The sequence below is a fragment of the Puma concolor genome, chromosome B2 (assembly GCF_028749965.1).
Source record: "Puma concolor isolate L17-30 chromosome B2, mPumCon1.1.hap2, whole genome shotgun sequence".
Classification (NCBI taxonomy): domain Eukaryota; kingdom Metazoa; phylum Chordata; class Mammalia; order Carnivora; family Felidae; genus Puma; species Puma concolor.
The window spans coordinates 5578814-5601521 of NC_141671.1; the positions used below are offsets into that span (position 1 = coordinate 5578814).

At 44.5% G+C, this 22708-nt stretch overlaps 2 protein-coding genes across 10 annotated transcripts in view; one reads left to right on the forward strand and one right to left on the reverse strand.

The window, feature by feature from the left end:
* GPLD1 (glycosylphosphatidylinositol specific phospholipase D1) overlaps window positions 1-13216 on the forward strand; it is a 68908-nt gene extending 55692 nt beyond the window's left edge. For all 5 annotated transcript variants that reach the window (XM_086706117.1, XM_086706119.1, XM_086706118.1 and 2 more), the window contains 7 exons: window positions 484-589; window positions 675-768; window positions 6627-6803; window positions 7146-7306; window positions 8481-8507; window positions 8630-8680; window positions 11146-13216. In XM_086706117.1, coding sequence (XP_086562243.1) covers window positions 484-589; window positions 675-768; window positions 6627-6803; window positions 7146-7306; window positions 8481-8507; window positions 8630-8680; window positions 11146-11232 — 703 coding nt within the window. In that variant the 3' untranslated portion in view covers window positions 11233-13216. The remainder of the gene's footprint in view (window positions 1-483; window positions 590-674; window positions 769-6626; window positions 6804-7145; window positions 7307-8480; window positions 8508-8629; window positions 8681-11145) is intronic.
* Window positions 1202-22708, reverse strand: part of MRS2 (magnesium transporter MRS2) — a 49950-nt gene continuing 28443 nt past the window's right edge. The window contains exons 10-14 of one of the 5 annotated variants that reach the window (XR_015250979.1): window positions 15759-15872; window positions 15140-15246; window positions 11776-12874; window positions 10425-10544; window positions 1202-8518 (exon numbers count right to left, since the gene is read on the reverse strand). Coding sequence is in view for 2 of the 5 variants with exons in the window: in XM_086706125.1 (XP_086562251.1) it covers window positions 12850-12874; window positions 15140-15246; window positions 15759-15872 (246 nt within the window). In the remaining 3 variants the exon portion in view is untranslated. Of the gene's footprint in view, window positions 8519-10424; window positions 10545-11039; window positions 12875-14634; window positions 15247-15758; window positions 15873-22708 lie in introns of those variants that run through there. The other 4 variants (XR_015250980.1, XR_015250981.1, XM_086706125.1 and 1 more) reach the window with 4 other exon arrangements.

The window sequence follows — 22708 nt, forward strand, 5'->3', positions numbered from 1 at the left end:
GGTTGAGGGCTCTCCTTGGCTTGCAGAGGGCCGCCTCTCCATCCTCATACGGCCTCTTTTCCGTGCGCCTCCCTGGTCTTTCTGTTCTTACAAGGACACCAGTCAGATTGCATTAGGGCCCCACCCTCATGACCTCATTGTAACATAACTACCGCCTTAAAGACCCCATCTCCAAATATACATAATCTGAGGTGCTGGGGTTAGGACTCCAACGTGCGAATTTTGGGGGAGCACCGTTCAGCCGTGACCGTAGGCCTCCCTATACCTGCTGTCAGCTGGGAGGCCGAGTGGTGAGCCCCGGACCTGGAGAGTCTTAATACTGGGATTCGCTCTGGAAGCCACCCCTGCTCCCATGCCAAGGATCCGGGGAGGGGGGGCGGGGTGGGGAAGAGGGGGCTTCTCTTTGCTCGGTCCTGGACCTGAACACCCGGTCAGTTCTTAATCCCGGGCCCCAGCAGCTGACCCCCGCCTGCTTCATTCCAGTCTGGGCCGTTTGTCCCGCACTCAGGATGAGAAACAGAGCCTCGGACGGGTGTATGGTTATTTCCCGCCAAATTGCCGAAGCTGGTTCACCATTTCTGGAGACAAGGTATGGCCGCTGCTCCCTCCCCAGGACAGGGGGCGCCACGGAGGGTTCTCTGAGTTGTACCATACTGACTCCTTGCATTTCACAGGCAATGGGGAAGCTGGGTACTTCCTTGTCAAGTGGTCACGTGATGGTGAATGGGACCCGGAAACAGGTGCTGCTGGTTGGAGCCCCAACGCACGGTAGGTCATTTGCCAGGAAACCTGGCTGCTTGTTTCTCACGTGGCTCCTTGACTGTGCCCTACTGGGGGAGAGTTGTGAAATCTGGAGCCAGACAGACCTGATTTTGAGGATTTCCTTTTCTCATTAATCACAAGCTGCACAAGCCCGGGGGAAGTTACTTAACCTCCCTGAATGTTAGCATCATCGTTTGCAAAACACAAATTATAACGTCCCTCTCAAAGATTTGTTGAAAATCCCCCATGAAAGTGAGCTAGTGTGTTTTTAAAGCTCCTGTCCCACTGTGCTTGGATGAGAGGAGAGTTCAGAAGATTCCGTAAATCCATTCACCAGGACTAGGTCTGCTCTGAGGACATTTGTTCATAAACCATTATTTTATTTACTTTATGGGGGAAGAGTTTTAAAAAGCCGACAAAAACGTATTCACTTCAAGACTGTCAAAGTGAATCATGTTTATTGTAGAAATTTGTGAAAATACAAAGATGTATATAAAAATCACCCTTATCCAGATACTTAACAATTTAAGCTCATACTATGTGTTGTGTGTATAATATATATGCATTTTCACACCTGATTTTTTATTCTATATCTTGTGTGTGTTCTCATGTTACTAAGATTCTTAAATGTGGTTTTCGATACCTATCACATTTTTTTTTTCCACGTGCTCATGCCAACATTTACTAACATCATCCCTATTCTGGAAATTTAGGATGTTTCCAATTTTTCACTGTTGTGAACAGGGTCTCATTGAACATCCATGTACAGAAAACCTTGCCTTTCTGAATAGTTTTAAAATCGGTTCCTGGAGGTGGAGTTTCTGGACTCGAGGGTCTAATAGTAAGGCTCTTAACTGCATACTGTCGAATTATTTTTCGGGAAGATTTTTGTTTCTTACGATATAACAAGCAGAGCGGATTGGGCAAAAGAATGGTGAGCTCTTTCATTGCATGATTCAGGACGCAGCATTGTCACACCAGGAACTTGCTGACTTAGCTTTGGAAAAGTTGTTCTTCCCCACTCCCCACCCCTCTTTACACAGTCAAGGTAGTGATTTCCAAACTCCGGCAACACATTAGTGATTTTACTTGCCCCACGTCTCTTTCTACTGGAATGCTGTCATTAGAGCTTTCCAAACTGTTTTAACGTTCCTACGGTCTTAGTAATTTCCTATTACAAAATACTGTATAAATTATAAAAAGGCTAATTTATATATCTTATTACATGTGTATTATATACAGTTTAACCTTTTTTGAGACCATTATACATTCACATGCAGTTGTGAGAAATAACATGGGGAGATCCACGTGACATTTTATCCAGTTTTTGCCAAGATAATACTTGTAAACCACAACAGTGTCACAACCAGGTTATCGACACGATGTAATCCACCAGTTGAATCTTGTTCAGATTTTCCTATTTTTTTAATGGTTTTATTATTTATTTTGCGAGAAAGCGCATGTGAGCGGGGGAGGGGCAGAGAGACAGAGACAGAGACAGAGAGAGAGCATCCCAAGCAGCCTCTGCACGGTCAACACAGAGCCCGACGCGGAGCTCGAACCCATGAACTGTGAGATCATGACCTGACCTGAAATCAAGAGTTGGTTGCTTAACTGACTGAGCTGTCCAGGCATCCCAGATTTACCTATTTTTTACTTATATTTTGCCTGTATTTCACCCACATTATTTGTGAGTCCTGGTACGGATGAAAATGTGGAGTCCTTTGTTACAAACTATTCAGAATTTTAGGCGGGTGACTGGAAAGCATCAAGCCAAGCCTGGGGCCCCGTGTGGTTGCCTGTGTGGCACATGCTGTATTTACGTCCTAAGAACTTGGCTCCTTTCGGTTGCTGTACAGCTTCTCAAACCTGGAATCAGATTAGACATGACCACCCTCATTTTTAATCCACACGGATTTTCTCATGGTACCTGCACTTTATTATAACCCCTAAAATCCCAGTTGGCAAAGATATGATGTCACTCAAAGGATCGTAGGGAACTAGTGTGAAAACCATGAACTGCCTCCAACAGGTAGTTCATGTGGACGGCAGACAGCGTCACTGTGTTCCCTTCCAAGGGTCAGCATATCTGCATCTCCCGGGGGCTCACGGGAGTGCTTCGGTGTAGATGGGAATCACGGCTCTGTGGTACAGGGTCACCTAACTTGGAACAACTGGATGTACTCACCAGATGCTGGTGGTCTGGAGCTTGACCCTGTCGGGCCTGTCCCCTTCACCCTGAGCTCTGTCTCTGGCTCAGCAGAATCTTTGGTTCAGAACGTGGCCACAACGAACGGCTTAAATATTCAGCGGGGACTTTAGGGTGTTGATGACCTATGAAGCGTTTTCAGTACTGAAAGGGGTTGAGAGGAGGTGGGCACTCATACAGTGCTGCTGAGATGTGAACTGATATAGCCCTTCTAGAAAGGTTTGGTTAAATGGCAAAAGCCTTAAAGATACTCATTCCCTTGGATGCTGTCTCTAAGAATCTGCTCTCAGAAAGTTATTTCAGAGCTGCAGGGAAAGATCTTTCTCACAGTGTTAATTATAATAGCAAAAAATTAGAAATGGCTTAAGTGGCTATAAAATTTTATAATCCATAACAATCTCCATTTTGTTTAACATGTCTATGGGTGTCAATCTCCAGAAAGAAACAGATGCATTGTACAACTTCACTATACTTTTTTGGGGGTGTTTTCCACACCTTTTGTAATGAATGATATGTAAAAAATCCTGGCATTCCCAAGTCTGACACTTCTAGTTTTGACTATTTCACGGTAGTCCGGAAAGTCAGCCACGTGAAGTAACATGATTCATAGTTTGAGTCGCAAGTGTTGAGCCACATGGCAAAGCGGTGTCTCCATTCCTGTGGCTCGTGCAGGGGTCCAGCTGCAGGGACACACCCATGTGTTACGACAGCTGTGTGTTCTGCTGTCACAGTAAGTGAACTTAGTCTTGAGAAGTGACTAAAACACTTGTGTGTTTAAAAAAACTTTCACCCCCGACCCTGATCTATCCCTTTTACAAAACCTGGTCTGCTGGATTACTTTTGTTATTCAAATAACAGATGCAGAAATACTGAAACATAACCTTGGGTTTGTTTTTTTCCCTCTTGCTTAAAATGTGTATTGTAAGCCACTGTTTAATTTGCATCAACCTGAAGATGAAGTATTTTAAAATTTATTTTATTGAAAAATATGTTTCAGGTGTATATAACGTACACATTATGACATGACCCTTGGAAGTTCTAGTTACCATCTATCAGAAATGAGGTATTTGGAATGGCCAAAAATTTAAAGTATCTGAATCCTTTATAGACTTTTTTAGAGCAGTTTTAGGTTTACAACAAAATCGAGTGGAAAGTACAGAGATTTCCCGTAACCCCCTCCTGCCCCCCCCCCCCCACATGAACTGTGGGCCCTGCTGTCTTCTGCACCAGACTGTGCATCTGTTATACCTGATGGACCTACACGGACCCACCATTAGAACCCAGGTTATGGTTTATATTAAAATTCACTTTTTGTGCTGAATATTCCATGGGTTTGGACAAACGTAGGACCTGTATCCATTATAGTTTCACTGCCCTAGGAATCCTCTGTGCTCACCTCTTCATCCATCTTCCCTCCTGGCGAACCAGTGATCTTTCTACCTCTCCATGGCTTTGCCTTCTCTACAATGGCATACAGTTGGGATCCTAGTATGCAACCTTTTCGGATTGGCTTCTTTATGCATTATGCATATTCTGCATTAAGGTTCTCCCATGTCTTCATGGCTTGCTGATTTTTGAGTCCTTTTCAAATTCTGAGAATTGAAAGCAACACTGTGCTGAAATTGTGACTATGATAAAAAGCAAGAGTTTTGGGAGTGCTAATCACTGCTTCCCTTCCCCCAACCTTCTGCACTTGGAGCCATTTGAGAAGTGGACTCATGAATCATTCCTATCAAAATATGTGTCTTCTAAAAACTGGGTTGGAGAATGTGGTCTGGATGGGCAGCCACATTCAGGCTTTTCTGATCCTGGCCCACAAAGTGACCATGGGGTGACTTCTCCGAGAGAAAGTTTGGGTCTGCAGGCCATCACATCTGGCCTGCAGTACGAGCGGCAGAGGTGTGGACTCAGGAGTGCATCTAGAAGGCAGACCTGGCTGTGGTCTGTGTGCATCCCACGGGAAGCAAAACCAGCATGATATGCCCACTCTGCAGGCAGGCAGAGCCAGAGGGAGAAGCCACATTTGTCCCCCGCCCCTGCAGGCAGGCTCCTCCTCCTCCCTGTGGCCAGAGCTCCCAGCATTACTGTGTTCTGTGACCCCAGGGAGCTCAAGTCCCTTCAGGAAGCAGAAGGGCGTGAGAATGTCCTCTCATTTTGACGTTTCTTCATACTTTGGGCTTTCACCCTTAATATTAGTGGTTGTAGTTTATGGAAACACTGTCCTCTTGAGAACATTGTTCTGGGTCAGGTTGTACTTTTATGTTCAAGAACCCAGATTGCTGAGCCTTTCAAAGTGCTGGCTGTTTCCTTTTTGTCCTCGCTGTTATTCCCACCGCTATTCTTGGCTCTGCTTTGAGCTTTCAGTTGGTTCTACTTGACAGCTGGCTATGAACAGGGCATGAGGGAAGGCTGTCCAAGAAAATACAGTACAACCTTGGCTTGCAAGCATAATTCAATCCGGAAACACACTTGTAATCCAAAGCACTTGTACATCAAAGCGAATTTCAAGAACCAGTGGCTCAGCTGTGGTCATGTGACATTCAGGGTCATATATGACTCATTGTAAGACATCGCTCATTGATCAGGTTAAAGCTTATTAGCAATGGTTGCTAGTCTTTCAGAACACTCGCAGAACAAGTTACTTGCAATCCAAGGTTTTACTGTAGTCAGTTCTACACACAATACTAAGACACTGACACAAGATTGTACCTGTTCATGGACGCGTTGCCTGGGTCATCGTAAGCCTCCCAGGACCAGTAACCCCAACCGACAGATGCCATTGTTGTTTTTGAGAAGGTACTTATTTCTGAAATGAAGGTTGTGTTCCAGATGATCTATATAGGCGAAATTCTAGCTTTGTTTAAAAACCGTTCAATATTCACCCATTTAAAAACCATCCATCCCATACGTGCACTGAACCAAGCAGCGTGTTTCTAAGCACATTGTGGGACTAAGTCACGGTCCCATTGATTATGGAACTGACAGCCAGGGGCAGGAGAGGCCCGGTGAACAGAAGCGAGGCTCCCCTGCGAGGGGCACGGGAAGCAGCAGGCACAGCGTGTTGTGGCCGCACACGGGAGGGAAGGGAAGGCTTTGCAGCAGAGGCGAGAGCAGGGCCGTGTTCCAGAAGCGCAGGAGTCGGCCGGCAGAGGGGTGTGGGGGAAGGATGCCGGTTCCAGGCAGACAGCACATCATGTTCAGAGGCCCAGACTTAAGCAATAGAAGGGGCTGTGGTTTAAATCTGTGATGGGTGACGTATGGGTGAGAAGGGGGACGTGGCCCCCAAACACTAGAGCTGTAAGTAGCCAATTCTCTAAGGCCTCCTGAGCCCGCGGAAGGCCTCGTGAAGAATTTAGACTGTGTATCTCACAGGAAGTTTGTGATGTAAAAAAAGATGGTTGTATGGAGAATGTATTGCAGGGGCCAGACCGGTCTGATGGGACGTCACTGAGCCCACCCAGTGTTTGGTCTCCTCATGGCCACTGTTGGTCAGTGCTAACCTCCCCCCCCCCCCCCCCGCAGTCCCGTGGGATTCTGAGCAGTTGTGTCACTCAAGGTACAGAAGACTGAAGTGAGAATAGGACTCCATTCAGCGCTTTACATTTTCTCTTCATTCCTGTGATGGCAGCAGACACCATGCCCTGGTTTGTTTCAGATGAGAAGTCTAAGATGGCATTCCTGACCATGACCTTGCACCAGGGTGGAACCGGTCGGATGTATGAACTGACGCTGGACACGCAGCCCCCTCTGCTCGGCACCTTCAGCGGAGACCGCCGCTTCTCCCGATTTGGTGGCATTCTGCACTTGAGTGACCTGGATGGCGACGGCTTAGGTAGGAGAGGAACAGGGCCTCTAGCCAAGAACTGGCTCCCCAGTCATCAGACCGGCCCCCGAACTGGGTCATCTAGGCTCTGCCCTTAGCATCGACAGCTCAGTGACCCAAGGCCTTTAGGTAGATTTTAGAGCTCGGTAAGACCAGAGCCAAGAGAAAGTTCTACTTCTTGAAGGTGGTAACATGAGAGCCATGCACGTCAGTTGTTGTCCAGGAATGACTGACTGGGGACCAGAGCCTTGACTATGCTGGGATGAAACCGGGTAGATGATTTAGGGGATGCGTTCATGGGACTTGCGGGGGGTTGGGTTAGGACCCAGTTCTGATTTCTGTCGTCTGCAGATGAAATCCTCGTGGCAGCCCCACTGCGGATAACAGACATCACGTCCGGGCTGCTGGGAGGGGAAGATGGCCGGGTGTACGTCTACAATGGCAAACAGACCACCTTTGGTGACATGACGGGCAGGTGCAAATCCTGGGCAGCTCCGTGTCCTGAGGAAAAGGTAACGTGGGCCCGTGTGGAATCCTAGGCTACGCTGGGAAAGGCGGCTACCTGCGGATGCCTTGTGACATTGTGTCCACTGTGCAACTCTGACGGTTTCTGAGCTGTCTGGCGGTCAGGGCACAATCACTTGCCTGTGTGGCATAGGCCCGAGTAGCCCTGCATTCTTCCACGTCTGCTTGCACTGTAGCTCAAGTCCAGTTGGACATAGTGTCCTGCTCGTTCCGGTCCCAGCCTGCCTTGCTTGGTTAGGGCCCACGGCAGCCCCCTGGGATTCCATCAAAACGCCCCCTCTTTTGTTTCCTGTTCATCCCTTTTCTCAGGTGGGTTTTTTTTTTTAAGTTGCCTGGGCCTAAAACACCATTTTTAAATTTAAACAACCTTATTTAATTGCAAAAGTACAGTTCATTGTAAAAATTTTAGAAAATACAAGTGGTACGAATCCTCTACCTAGATTTGCACTCTGCAGAGACGATGCCTTCTGTTAACCTTCTGAGGTGTATCCTTCCGGTATGCTTTTCTGTCGGCTTAATGGTTCCCATTTATTGTGCACTTACTCTGTACTTGGCACTGCGTTAACACTTGATAGATCTGTCTCCCTCACTGCTACTTCTTCAAGCCACCTCCAAGCTACTATGTGGGTACTGTGCCAGATGAAGACATTGAATGTCCATGAGGAAGGCGCACCAGGTCACGGTGCTAGGAGAGGGCAGGCCAGGGCCCTGCACCAGGAGCTGATTCTTTAGGACACTCTTACAGTGTGTGTGTGGATAGGGCTTATTAACAGCCGTGACATCTTGTCCACAATTTTGTAACTTGATCTGGTCTTCCCTGCCAACGTAGTTAACATTTCTCCATGCCTTGTATTCTCATACAGTGGACTTCCTGGCTGCCTGTTTTATCTGTGGACACACCATAGTTTATGTAGACGTTATTTGAGGGACTATTAGTCCCTCAGTCCATTTCATTTCACGGTTATAAATATCCATATATGAACATTTCTGTCCATCTGTCTTCTTGAGCTACACTCCTGTGAGTGGAATTTCTGGTGTCAAAGGGCATGCACGAGTTGAGGACTTCTCCAGAATGTAGATGTGAGTGTGGGGCTTCAGGATGAGTGGTTAAAACCTGAATCGACAGTAACACAAGTCTCCCTTCTCTCCCCTTCCTTTCAGGCTCAGTATGTACTGATTTCTCCTGAAGTAAGTACCTCCTGAAGGAATGAAGAAAGAGAAACCACAGAAGTGCGCCCTTTCCCTTATTTTAAACTGATAAGATATCACAGTATGTTTTCAAAAGACCATTAACAGACACTGCTTTACAGGCAAGTTCAAGGTTTGGGAGCTCCGTGATTACCGTGAGGTCGAAAAACAAGGTGGGTATGAAGACTGTCCTTTGGAGGTTTATATCCTAAGGCTGGGGGGGGGGGTGGTCTTTCATCTAAAAGATTGTACTTGAAAAAGAGGAACACAAAAAAGGAAGTAACATCCATACACAATCTCATCACTTTCCCATTCAACCCTCAGGGCTGGGCTGGCAAATTACAGCCTGTGGGACTAGTTTTTGTACAGGCCATGAGCTAAAAATGATTATTACAGTTTAAGTGGCTGGGTGACACCTGAGACTTGTATGAAGCGTCCCTAGTTTTATCAGAACACATTCCTGCTCCCGTGTCTCTGTGGCAGCTACTGTAATGCAATGGTGGGCGACTGGCTGTCCCAGAGACCGAGGTCCCCCACAGCCTGAAGTAATCATCATCTTGGCCCTTTCAGAGAGTTTGCAAACCCCGCCATGTCAGATAACCACTGTTAATACGCTGGCACGGTTTCGTCCAGATTCCGGGACAAACACGTAAACGTGCGCGTGCACGCGCTCTACCTGCCCAGCCTCGTCACCTCCATGTGCTCTATAGCATCTGATGGCTCTTCTCAGACCAATACACATGGAGCTGTTGGGGTCTTTTCAATGGCTGCATCGTATTGGTTTTATTTGGTTCCCTTTCTCCGTTATTTCCATTTTTATAGAATTGTGCAAGCCTCAGGGTGCCTGGGTGGCTCAGTTAAGCATCTGATAATCTTGATCTGGGCTCAGGTCATGATCTCACAGTTGGGGAGATCAAACCCTGTGTCAGCCTCTGTGCTGACAGCATGGAGCCTGCTTGGAATTCTCTCTCCCTCTCTCTAACCATTACAAGAAACTGTGCTGCTAATGATATTCTTAGCAGACTGCTAGACCAAAAGGTATGCACATTTTGGATTTTAATGGGTACAGCAGTTAAAGAGTTTTATCTTCAAATATAAAACTAAAGTACCGAACCCATTCATTCATTTAGGAGAGGATGTTCTACAGAACTATGTGAGCTTTGAGAGAGAAACAAGATTTATACACGTGGGAAGTTGACAGGATTAAGGCTAAAGCATAGTCTGAAAGTCTGACCAGTACTAGCGGTGGGATGGGAGGCCTTCATAGATCATGGAGTGTGGCAGGGCGGGTGACCTCCAGCTTCTTGCCGTTTAGTGAAACTGCTCTCGGGTGGCCACCAGTTCAGATGGCTCTTGCTTTACCATCTATATAGTCAAGCCTGGTTAAGTAAACGTTTAGGGTTATCCAGAAAAAGAGATGAAGTTTATGGGAGGATTCTCCGAATGTCTGGTGACAGAATGTGTCGTAAGCTTGGCTTGCATTTAAAATGCATTTTCTCAAAGTTAGAGGTTATCAAGAACCCATGTATCATGTAAGAATCACACATACCCAGCATCCCTTCTGCCACCTGAGGAGTGGTACAGATCATCTAGAAGTTATGGTTGCGTACAACGCTGCACGTTCTCCTTTGTAACGACCCTTCCCCTGGGGAGAACACTGAATGTGCTGCACCAACCCCCCCCCCCCCAACACACACCTGGGATGGGAGCCTGGGAGTAGCTTAGAGCTGGACACGGACCAGCTGAGGCCGGTCAGAGTGGCGGTTTACGGAGGCTCAGGTTGGGAGTCTGAAGACTCGAGAGCGTGAAGCCAGAGTCAGGACGGGGCGCACAGGTGAGCCTTGGCCGCGCTGTGTCATACGACGCCCCGGAGAAGCACGCAAACCTGACGTCTGGTTCCTGCACGCAGGTGCTTGCCGTCTAGGTGGAAATGTGCCCGGTAACACAGGCCCACGTATGCTGAGCAAGAGCCAAAGGCAGTCAGAAAGCGGGAGCCGGGGAAGGTGAGCTGCCAGGAACCAGGAGGAGGTTGACTAGCTGGACAGGAGGCAGGAAAGGAAGGTGTGAAATGGAGACCAAGCTCAACTACGAAACTAAACTACAGGCAAATCAAGTAAATACTTCCATAAATAAGAGGAAGGCAAGATTTTCATTTTTCCTTTTGACACTAGGGTATAAAACAGCAAAGGGCAGTGTGGTAAGAGGTCAGGAAATGTTAGCCATTATTACTTCCGGATTCCATCTGTAGTTCTCAAAATCAAATCAGTAGAACTTTTCACAGGAGGTTTGGCCGTTTCACGGTCGTTCCCTGCTCTGGCCGGCTGGACCCTGGCCAGCCTGGGTTTAGGATCATCAAGTCCAGGCTCCCAGCATGTAGACCGGCCCCCAGGGAAAACAGTTTAAACACTGGCTGCAGGCTTTGAAGACACTTCTGAAGGACGGTTCCGAAACTGGTTCAAGCAGCAGGGCCTGCCCCCAGAGAAGGGACGGAACTTCCTCAGCCCTGGTTTTCTGAACATACAGATCTGAGAATGCGGGATTTAAACAACATCTTATCACCAGAGCATAACGTGATGCTTGGATTATGGCAGAAACTAAAGGCATTATGAATCATCAAAATGTTTTGTGTCCTCTGCAGAACCAAGTTGTCGTTGCTGCTGGAAGGAGCTCTTTGGGAGCCCGACTCTCTGGGGCACTTCACGTCTACAGCCTTGGCCTAGACTAAAGGCTGTCCTCCTCTGTCCGTCTCTTGTGCCCAGTCATCTCCAGGGGGAGCGTTCCTGCTGGGGGCAGGGCTCCTGGGAGTAGAGATGTCTCCGTCTGGGATGACGATGCAGTAGACGGTGACAGGGGCTCTGGTGAGCCAGGTCCCCTCCTCTTCCAGAGTTTCAGTCCTTGCTTCCCTTGCATTTAAACTTATTCCTGACTTACTGCCTGTGCTCAAACCTTTGTACAATGTCTCTCCTCTTCACAGGACTAGCTACGTCTTTCTGGTGCCTGGAAAGACCTCTCTCTCTGTGGTTCTCTATCACAATTTCTCCTAAAATTTTCCTTTTAAAAACAGTGACCCATTCCAATCAAAGTGAAATAGTGTAGTATATAGGAAAACAAATTAGAGAACTAGTATAGTGAAAAGTAAGGGGGTGAAGGATAACCTCACAACTGCAAAGGCATCTGCTGTACCTGATTTGGTCCCTTCTTGGGAGGATTATTTCATTTTCAGTGTTTCGTATAGTGAAGGATAAATACAAGACTAAAACCTCCTTACCTTTTAGTGCCCTCAAATGCTTTTGTAGAAGCAGCTGTCCTAACTGTGGCATCTAGTGACTTTCCACTTGTTCCAGGACCTCCCAAGAGGAGCTGCTGTCGCACTGAGTTGGTACAAACTATGTAGAGAGAAGAGATCTGGCCTGAGCCAGTGGCCACTGCAAGGGACCAGGCAGAGAAGCAGGCCTTGGTCTCTCTTGTTCCTGGGCTGGTTTTAGCAGATTTCATCCGCCAATCCTGCAGTGTGGCATAGTTAAGGGAAAGGAATCTACCCCAGGGTTTTAGCTTCACTAAAAATGTGAGAAACCATTACTACTGATCCTGTAACAGGGAAGCACACTAGTGAAAGGTACTAAAAGTGCAGGGAGAAGTAATGACAAGAACCCAGCTTCTCTAGAGGCAGAGTAGAGACTGGTCCAAGGAAGGAGTCCAGCAGAAGAGTAAAAGTTGAATTAGACATCTAGGGAAAGCTACTAGAGTTAATTGTGAGCACAGGTGAGTACATACAGGGAAACAGGACACAAAGTCACCTCTGGATGAGTCCTGTGACTGTCCCCTTTCCTAAAGAGAGGCAGGCCATCTGCATGGTTCTCTAGGGAACAGCAAAAAGCACAAATACCATTTGGTTTCATTTGGGTAACAATTATTGCTAGTTCTTATGTGAATTATTCTTTTTAGTTTAAGGGAAATTCATCTTTAGGGCCCAGAAATTAGTTGACTGTAATACAAGTTGAGAAGTCTGAGTGCAGAACGGATGCCTGTCTAGTACTGGACCTTTCCTTACAAGCGTGGGTTCCTTTACGCTGCCAGCACCGCGGAAGACATCCACGCTTCACTGATAGGGCCTGTGTTGAAACACGATCATTAACGACTTACATTCTTCTTAATGCTTAAACATACCAGATAGCAAGCACCAGGCAGAGAAGGTTAAAATGTATAAGGTTGGAGGCAAGTTTTCGTGTAGGATTTTATATAGGACATTTAGCCATATTCAGAAGTGCTAATTTGGATTCCTACTGTCGGAGGTCAACCTGGCACAGAGTCCAATGCATTATGTGGTTACATTTTCACTCCACTAACTGTAGTTCTCAGCATGGATTCTGAAATGCATAACAGAAATGGAAACATCTTGTAGGGTTTTAAGCTCTCATTAACACAAATCTGAACTTAATAATTAGTTACCTTTATTTCAAGATATCAAAACACATGTACATACTTGCGGTCTGTTTTTCTATGTATATGTAACAACTTGCTTCGAGATCAGAATGGTTTTATGCCTTTGTACTGCAGATCTAGAAAGATCTGAAGTGGGTCTTGGAATAAACTCAGATCTCTGAATGCCCCGGTCCAGGCACCATCCATTAGCCCACCTCCACAGGCACCACTTAAAGTGTGTTTAACATTGCAATTCCAAAAAATAAAGCTGTGTACAACTTTTAGAATGACTCCCCACTATCTTTTTATTTAGTGGTTATTCATCACAATCGGTTTATCAAGAATAAAGCGAGTGTTCAGATGTCATTTTAGGATGCTATTTTCTGCCTTCCAAAAATGGACAGTCTGAAGAATATTGTTCCTTGAACTTGTTAAACAGGCGATAAGACTGCTCGCTTACATAACCAAGTATTTGGTATTATCGTTTATTTACAGAAGTTTATGTGCTCAGTCTGTTTCAAAATTTAAAACCACTAAACTTTGTAATTTTCAGTGTAGGCCATCTTATTACTTACTGTCCGCTAAGCAGAGCTAGCTGACATTTTTGAAATCCTCCTTGATGTGAGCACCTTACAGAACCTGATAAACCATCAGTGACTTCTCTGCAGACTAAGGAGGTAATTGCCACTTCCCTTTTATTGACGAGATGGGACTCATCAAAAAAATTATTTTACCCAAGTCTGCAAACATAAGTCACACCAAAAGGAAAAAGGCCAAAATTCAATTGTGTCTGATCTCAGTCAAATTAAAGTCCTCTGGGCTTTCAATTCTTCCCCTGTCACAGTAAATGTTTATAACCTACTTTACAGTGATCGCACAAGACCAGCAGCAGGTGCTCTGAGGTGGGCCAAAGAGTGTCCTGTGAAATCTAAGGATTATCAGAGAGACTTTGTCTTGAAAACCACCACACAGATTTAGGACACTAGAGAGCCATGTCTATCCATGTCCCAACACCCACACCACAGAGCGTACTTGGGGGCCACTCTGCCCTGAGCTCAGGCCACAGCTCCTGCCATTCTATCTTCCACCTTTGCAGGCCTCCTGTAACCACACCTGGGAGTGGGGAAAATTGACAACTTCATCCATTTTCTTTCAAGTTAGGAATAAAAATGCTGTTCCAGGAGCTATCACCAAACCACTTGGTAAATGGACTCCTAAACTTCCCCATATGACATCCTATTGTAGTATCAGGTGACCCCAACATCAGTGGCATATTTGTTCTTTGGAGTACAAGAGCTGCTCTGGACTCTCTGGAATCTTCCATGTCCCTTTTGAAGGGAAGGAAAGCTATAATGTTCTGCATAACTAACCTCCAGAAAATATAAAAATGGTAGTTAAGATGGTAAGTAGGATAGCAATTTTGAGACTTACAAATAGCCACAGTTTTGAATCCCAACCTGACTGTAGATGAAATTCTGAAGTTTATCCACCTTTTGGTTTTAGGAAGCCCATCTGTGGCTATGTACACTTTTTTTCGGGGGTGGTCGAGGTGACCCCTCTGTCTAAAGTCCGGGAACGACCAAGTAACAGAAGGGAAATAGTTTCTTTTGACACTATTTCTAAAGGCTGTGTTATAGCCAAGCAAAGAAAAATTGTTCCAGCGTTCAAGAAAGTGAAATCTTGATTAAATGGAATCCATGTAAGCTGATGTTCAATCGTTTCATTTTTATTTGCCTTATATAAAAAGGCAAATTCAAAAAAAGACTGATTTAAAGCACAAACTTTCCAAGTGTGTTTTGAGGTTAATATAGATTTTCCTACCTTTCCAGTCACCTGAGAGTCAGCACAGGGAATCTTGTTCTTGGGAACTTCCTAAGAGCCACTACCTGGTCTCATCACACGGGTTCATCAAGTTTTCAGGCTTTGCTGGGAGTGAGGCTGTACTTTTTTTGATATGTATAAATCAGTCTCTCCATGCCTCACATCATGTCTCTAAAAACAGCCTTTTCAGTTTGTGGAAGATAGAATTTTGGCCTTTTACAAAGCAAGTACTTTGCAATTAAGTTCTAGTACTGTGAGTACCTTAATATTTTTATCAGACATTATAATTTAAGTATCAGTGATTTTTTTCAAGTCTCTGATTCTATAAAAGAAAATAAAGGTATCAGAAGTTTCTCGTGACTACTATAAAAAAATAGTCCAGTCTCTACCGGGTTGTCAGGACACTCCTGCTTGATCCGGGTCCATCTGGCCGGAAGCTGTGTTTCATTTCCATGCTTCTGTCTGCCTGAAGGGTTTTTTTGGGTAAAGAGGCCATCTAAATAAAGAAGGGAAATTAATCATTTTAGTTGGTGTCTGTCTGAAAAGAAAAGCCCCTAGTAAAATGATAGCTACCTACCACATGAGGGAAGGACCGTAAGACTTGTATCAGTATCTTACATGTTTACTCCTGGTGTGAACAAGGAGTAGAAGGGGAAGAAAAAGGGTAAACTTGTATCTTGATGAGAACACTACATTTTCTACATTTCAATTGGGGTTATGACAAAGCCTGTGGCAGAATTGCTAATATCTGTCTATATAATGCTCGTCACAGTGCTGCACACGGAAGAAGTATTTCTAACTTGTTTACTGTGCCAGGCACTGTGCTGACAAGTACTTTACATATATTATTTAACTCTCCCACTAGCACTTTAACTGGCAGATGGGGAAAGTGAGGGAGGCTTAGAGAAATTAAGTGATGTGTTCAGGGTTGCAGAGCCTGTGACCACGTAAGCCCAGATGTGACCCCTGTGCTGCACTGCTGCGAGCCAGACTCTCCACACCACATACCACAGGAGGCAAAGGAGCTTCGAGCTGTCGTCCGAGGAATGACAGCAGACGCCTCCAGATGAGGCCACTTCCCATAAACATAATTCCTGTAATCAGCCAAAACACCCTATGGTCCTAAAAGAGAACACAGTTAATTTTAATCACAAAAGGCTGGGTTCCTTAGCAGTAGAATTTCCCACACTACTCTTGCCCCAGAGCTTAACAGAAGCCTCTTGTCTGTCCAGCTCCTTTCTGTAGAAAGGACCTAAGAACAAGCCTTGACTGCACCCAAAGACCCAAGAATCAGAAATAAATTAGAAGCAAAACATGATTTAAAAGGGCTTAAATAGGGGCGCCTGGGTGGCTCAGTCAGTTGAAAGGCCAACTTTGGCTCAGGTCACGATCTCGTGGTCCGTGAGTTCGAGCTCCGCATCGGGCTCTGTGCTGACAGCTCAGAGCCTGGAGCCTGCTTCAGATTCTGTGTCTCCCTCTCTCTGACCCTCCCCCATTCATGCTTTGTCTCTCTCTGTCTCAAAAATAAATAAACGTTAAAAAATAAATAAATAAAAGGGCTTAAATATTTTAAAATCGGGGCGCCTGGATGGCTCAGTTGGTTAAGCTTCTGACTTTGGCTCAGGTCTCACGGTTTGGGAGTTCCAGCCCCATGTCAGGCTCTGTGCTGACAGCTCAGAGCCTGCAGCCTGCTTCGGATTCTGTGTCTCCCTCTCTCTCTGTCTTTCCCCCATTTGTACTCTGATTCTGTCTCTCAAAAATAAATAAACGTAAAAAAAATTATTTTAATCATCTATAAGCCAAAGATAACTTGTACTTTGTTTTCTTCCAGTCTTTGTTTACATACATACAAACCTGATCAGTTACATACAGAGAGTATACACACATTTTTTGCGTATGGCTACAGTTCCCAAACTGTGAGCTGTGGTGTCCTGAGCATCACAACACCCCCTGAATATTTTAAGTTTTTAAGAGGAACACAGTGACATCTGCAATGTACTCTGAGAACCACTAGTAAGTTGTTTGACTTAACTACTTCATATAAAAATTGTTAGGTAACATCTCAAAAACTACAACATAATAAAAAAAACATTTGGTCTAGTGATACTATGGAAAGACACTGAGCATCATGGACCAAGGAAGTTTGGGAAGCTCCGACTTATACAATAAATATTTCCCCTGTGATTTTCATAATCGTTGTATTTTTGCAGTGTAATGCATCCATGTACAGAACCAGACTTGATGTTTACTATCCCACAGGGAAGGGATTCCATCTATACCTCTGTCAGTTGGTGATCAACCACAGCCTCATTAGCTCCAGTGACTGAGAGCTCACCTGTCCCCCAGGTAATTCCGTTACACAAATGATAAACTATCACTGTTAGAAATTCATACCATGCATGAAGGAGAAACCCACCTCCCTGGATGGAACATGAACTCAGAGTTAGACATAAGCTATCAGGGAGACAAATGCTAAATGAGTTAACTTTTGTTAATGTTCACACGTTTTCTAGTCATCCAAAAAAAAAAAAAAAAAAGGCCCTAATTTATTAAGTAAAAGTTATGTTTAAATTTTTTTTTAATGTTTATTTACTTGTGAGAGAGAGAGAGAGAGAGAGAGAGAGAGACAGAGTGCAAGCAGGGGAGGGACAGAGAGAGAGGGAGACACAGAAGCCTAAATAGGCTCCAGGTTCTGAGCTGTCACAGCACAGGGCCCGATGCGGGGCTTGAACTCATGAACTGAAAGATCATGACCTGAGCTGAAGTCGGACAGTTAACTCACTGAGCCACCCAGGTGTCCCAAGTAAAAGTTATGTTTAAATGAGACTTAGTGTACACGGATCACTACTATCTTTGCTGCAGACTGATTCAGTAATCCGCGTATGAATCAAACATCTGGGAATGCCAAAATGTGATACACTCGAGAGGTAAGCCAAGTTCCAACCAAGCTTGAAATTCCACGTGCTACTAAAATACAGAGAAACTGCATTTGGAAGATGGTGCAGTAGGAGGACCCTAAGCTCATCTCGTCCCAGGACACAACTAGACACAACCAGACTCACATTAGTGTTATTAGCCCAGAAAACGACCTGAAGATGGGCAGAACAGACTCTGCAAATAAATGTAGAGAAGAAGCTACATCCAAGAGGGTAGGGAGTATGGAGACAGGGTGGGGAGCTAAATGAAAGTGGGGCTGTGCACAGAGGGAGGAACCTGCTGGCACAGAAGAGGGGAGAGAAACAGACCGTCACACAGGGGGGCCTGCACGGGAAGACAAATCCACATAACACCGGCTTTGTAACCAGAGAGGCTAAATTTTGTGAATTCTTATAATCAGAAAAACTTAAAACCTGGAAGTTAAAAAAATCAGCAGACTTGGGCGCCTGGGTGGCTCGGTTGAGCATGTCTCAATTTTGACTCAGGACACGATCTCACAGTTTGTGGGGTCGAGCCCTGTGTCAGGCTCTGTGCTGACAGTGTGGAGCCTGCTTGGGATTCTCTCTGTCTCTCTCTCTCTCTGCCCCTCCCCCATTTGTTCTCACTGTCTCTCAAAATAAGTAAATAAACTTAAAAAATATATAACTAAAATCAATCAATCAATCAATCAATCAATCAGCAGGCTCAACTTTGGGAGAGCCAAGAAGTCAAGAGGAAACTGAGTCCCTGCCTTTAAAGAGCCAACACGAGAAACAGCCCAGGGGAGATACAGCATAGAAGCAGCAGTGTGAGAGCGTGTCCTGGAGGAGTCTCCCAAAGGTGTCTGTCCCTCCGGGACACACAAAACAAAGGACCTGGCAGGTGCCATTTCCCTCCACACCCACAGCCAGGCCTGCCTCAGTGCCAGCGCTGTGGTCTCCTCCCCCAGGAGACCCAACAAACCTTGAGAACACGGACACTCCTACACCCTGGGCACTTTGTGCATCCACACACTCCAGGGCAGGGGCCCATCAGAAGCAGCACCGCCAAGCCTGGCTGTGTGCAAGCAGCCCCAATGGGGGCCAGCACCGCTCCAGAGTACCTCCTGCCCAGGGACAGGGGAAGGTCAGAATGTGACCCCAGCAGTGGGCTGGGGGCAGAAAGCTGATCTAACTGTAGGCCCTGTCCGCCAATGAAAGCTTCTCAGGGGATAATGCTGGAAAGCAGCCTGCAGTTCGGTGCTACTGCATCTCTGACAAATGCCTGGTGTGACTCAACTCAAGCCCAAGGCGGCACCAGACTGGCCCACTAACACCACAGAGACCAAACATCGCCCAGAGCAGGCAAAGAGCCACTGCAGACAGCGGGACTGAAGGTAAACGTGGCCCAGACACAACAGTCAGGTGCACTCCAAACACACAGGAGACACCTCTGAAACGCCAGGTTTTGGTGAACAGGGGACGGTGTCCTGCAGGCACACAGGACCTGTTCTTCACAAGGCCACTGCCTTCAAAAGCAGGAGACATAGCTGACTTTCCTAATACATAGAAACAGACAGGGAGACAAAATGAGGCAGAAGGATACGTCCCAAATAAAAGAACAGGACAAAATCACAGCAAGAGACCTACGTGAAATGGAGATAAGCAACATGCCTGATAGAAAATATAGGGCAATGATCATATAGTTACTGGACTTAAGAGTGGAGGACATTAGTAAGACCCTTAACAAGGACATAAAAAAGAACCAATCAGAGATGAAGAACACAATAAATGAAATTAAAAATACACTAGATAGAATAAATGGAGGAAGCAGAAGAACATATCCATTGAGGACAGAGTAGTGGAAAGTAATCGAGCTTATTAGCAGGTGAGAGACAAACAAGTTATAAACGAGAATAGACTTAGGGAACCCAGTGACACATCAAGTGTAATAACATTCGCAATGCAGGATCCCAGAAGGAAAAGAGAAAAGGGAGAGCAAATTTATGTGAAGAAATAACTGCTGACAACGTCAAGAATCTGGGAAAGGAAACAAATCCAGATCCAGGAGTCACAGAGACAGTCCAACAAAATCAACCCAGCAGGTCCACACCAAGACATATGGTAATTAAAATGGCAAAAAGTGGTGATAAAGAGAGGATATTAAAAGCAGCAAGAGAAAAGAAGAACATCAAATACAAAGGAAACCCCATAAGGCTATCAGCTAATTTTTCAGCAGAAACTACAGGGAAGAAGGGAGTGGCAGGATATATTCAAAGTGATGAAAGGAAAACAATCTGCAGCCAAAATTACTCTATCCAGCAAGGCTATCATTCAGAACAGGAGAGATAAAGAGTTTCTCAGACAAACAAGTATAAGGAATTTATCACCACTAACCCAGCCTTATAAATGTTAAAGGGGACTCTTGGGAAAGACTGTGAGAGTATGAAAAGTAGGAAACACAAAAGCAGTAGAAATAAGTATATCTGTAAAAAATCAATCAAGGGACTCACAAAATAGAAGGATGTAAAGTATGACACCATATACCTAAAATGTGGGAGAGGAGTAAAGGACGGTTCAAACTAAAGTGAACACCAGCTTAACACAGACCGCTATATTAGCAGAAGATGTTATTTACAAACCTAATGGTAACCACAAATCAAAAGCCAGTAATAGATATGCAAAAAATAAAGAGAAAGGAATCCAAGTATATCACTATAGAAAGCCAACTAATCGTGAGAGAAGAGAGCAAGGGAACAAAGGAACACAGAAGAACTACAAAAGCTACCATAAAACAAGTAACAAAATGGCAAAAGGTACATATCTATCAATAATTACTTTGAATGTAAATGGACTAAATGCTCCAAAAGACATAGGGTGACAGAATGGATAAAAAAACAAGACCCATCTATATACTGCTTATAAGACACTCATTTCAGACTTAAAGACACTAACAGACTGAAGGTGAAGGGATGGAGAAACGTTTATCATGCACATGAATGTGAAAAGAAAGCTGGGGTAGCAATGCTTAGATGGAAAAAATAGTTTTAAAACAAATACTGCAACAAGAGACAAAGAAGGATGCTACAATAATCATAAAGCAAACAATCCAACAAGATATAAGAATTGTAAACATTAATGTACCCAACATGAAAGCACCCAAATACGTTAAACAGTTAATAACAAACATAAAGGAAGTAATCAATACAATAATAATAGTAGGGGACTTTTAACACCCCACTTACATCAATGAACAGATCATCCAAACAGAGTATCACCAGGGAAATGGTGACACATTGGACTAAATGGATTTAACAGATATATTCAGAACATTCCATCCTAAAACAGAATACACATTCTTCTCTGGTTCACATGGAACATTCTGCAGAACAGACCACATATCAGGCCACAAAACAAGTCTCAAAAAAAGTCAAAAAGACGGAAGTCATACCACATATCTTTTCTGACCACTAGAAATCAACCATAAGAAAACAATCTGGAAAGACCAAAAACACATGGAAGTTAAATACCATGATACTAAACAATGAATAAATCAACCAAGAAATCAAAGAGGAAATTAAAAAAAAAAGCTACAGAGACACAAATGAAAATGAAAAACCAATGGTCCAAAATCTTCTAGATACAACAAAAGTGGTGCCAAGAGGGAAGTTTATAGCAATACAGGCCTACTTCAAGAAGAAAAACTCAAACAACTTAACCTTACATCTAAAGGAACTAGAAAAAACAAAACCCAAAGCTAGTAGAAGGAAAGAAAAGAGCAGAAATGAAATAGAAACTAAAAAAAAAAAACCAACAGATCAATGAAACCAGGAGCTGGTTGTTTGAAAAGATCAACAGAATTGATAAACCTTTAGCCAGACTCTTCGAAAAAGAAGAGAGAGAGGGGACTCAAATCAGAAATGAGGGTGCCTGGATGGCTCAGTGGGTTGTGTCCGACTTTGGCTCATGTTGTGATCTCAGTTTGTGAGTTCAGGCCCCATGTCAGGCTCTGCACTGACAGCTCGGAGCCTGGAACCTGCATCAGATTCTGTGTCTCTCTCTCTCTCTCTCTGTCCCTTCCCTGCTTGTGCTCTCTTTCTCAAAAAATAAATATTAAAAGATAAAAATTAGGGGCGCCTGGATGGCTCAGTCGGTTAAGCGGCCGACTTCGGCTCAGGTCATGATTTCACAGTCCGTGAGTTCGAGCCCCGCGTCAGGCTCTGTGCTGACAGCTCAGAGCCTGGAGCCTGTTTCAGATTCTGTGTCTCCCTCTCTCTGACCCTCCCCTGTTCATGCTCTGTCTCTCCCTGTCTCAAAAATAAATAAAAATGTTAAAAAAAAAATTTTTAAAAAAAGATAAAAATTTAAAAAAATCGGAAATGAAATGGGAAATAAGTGGTGTCACAGAAATACAAAGGATTGTAAAACAGTATTATGAAAAATTATATGCCAACAAATTGGACAACCTAAAGAAATGGATAAATTCCTAGAAACATATAACCTCCCAAAACTGAATCAGGAAGAAATAGGAAATTTGAAGACCTATTACCAGCAAGTAGGACTTATTCCTGTGATGCAAGGGTGGTTCAATATTCACAAATCAATCAACATGATACATCATATCCACAAGAGAAAGGATAAAAACCGTACTGATCATCTCAACAGATGCAGCAAAAGCATTTGACAAAGTACAATAGCCATTCATGATAAAACCCTCCACAAAGTAAGTTTAGAGGGCACATACCTCAACAAAATAGTCTGTATACCGGAAAACCCAATAGCTAATATCATCCTCAATGGTGAGAAACTAAGAGCTTTTCCCCTAAGATCAGGAACAAGACAAGGATGTCCACTCCCATCACTTTTATTCAACATAGTACTGGAAGTCCTTGGCTCAGCAATCAGACAACAAAAAGAAATAAAGGCATCCAAACTGGTAACAAAGAAATAAAACTTTCACTATCTGCAGATGATATGACACTACATGTAGAAAACCTGAAGGACTCCACCAAAAACCTGCTAGAGCTGATACATGAATTCAGTGAAGTTGCAGGGTACAAAATC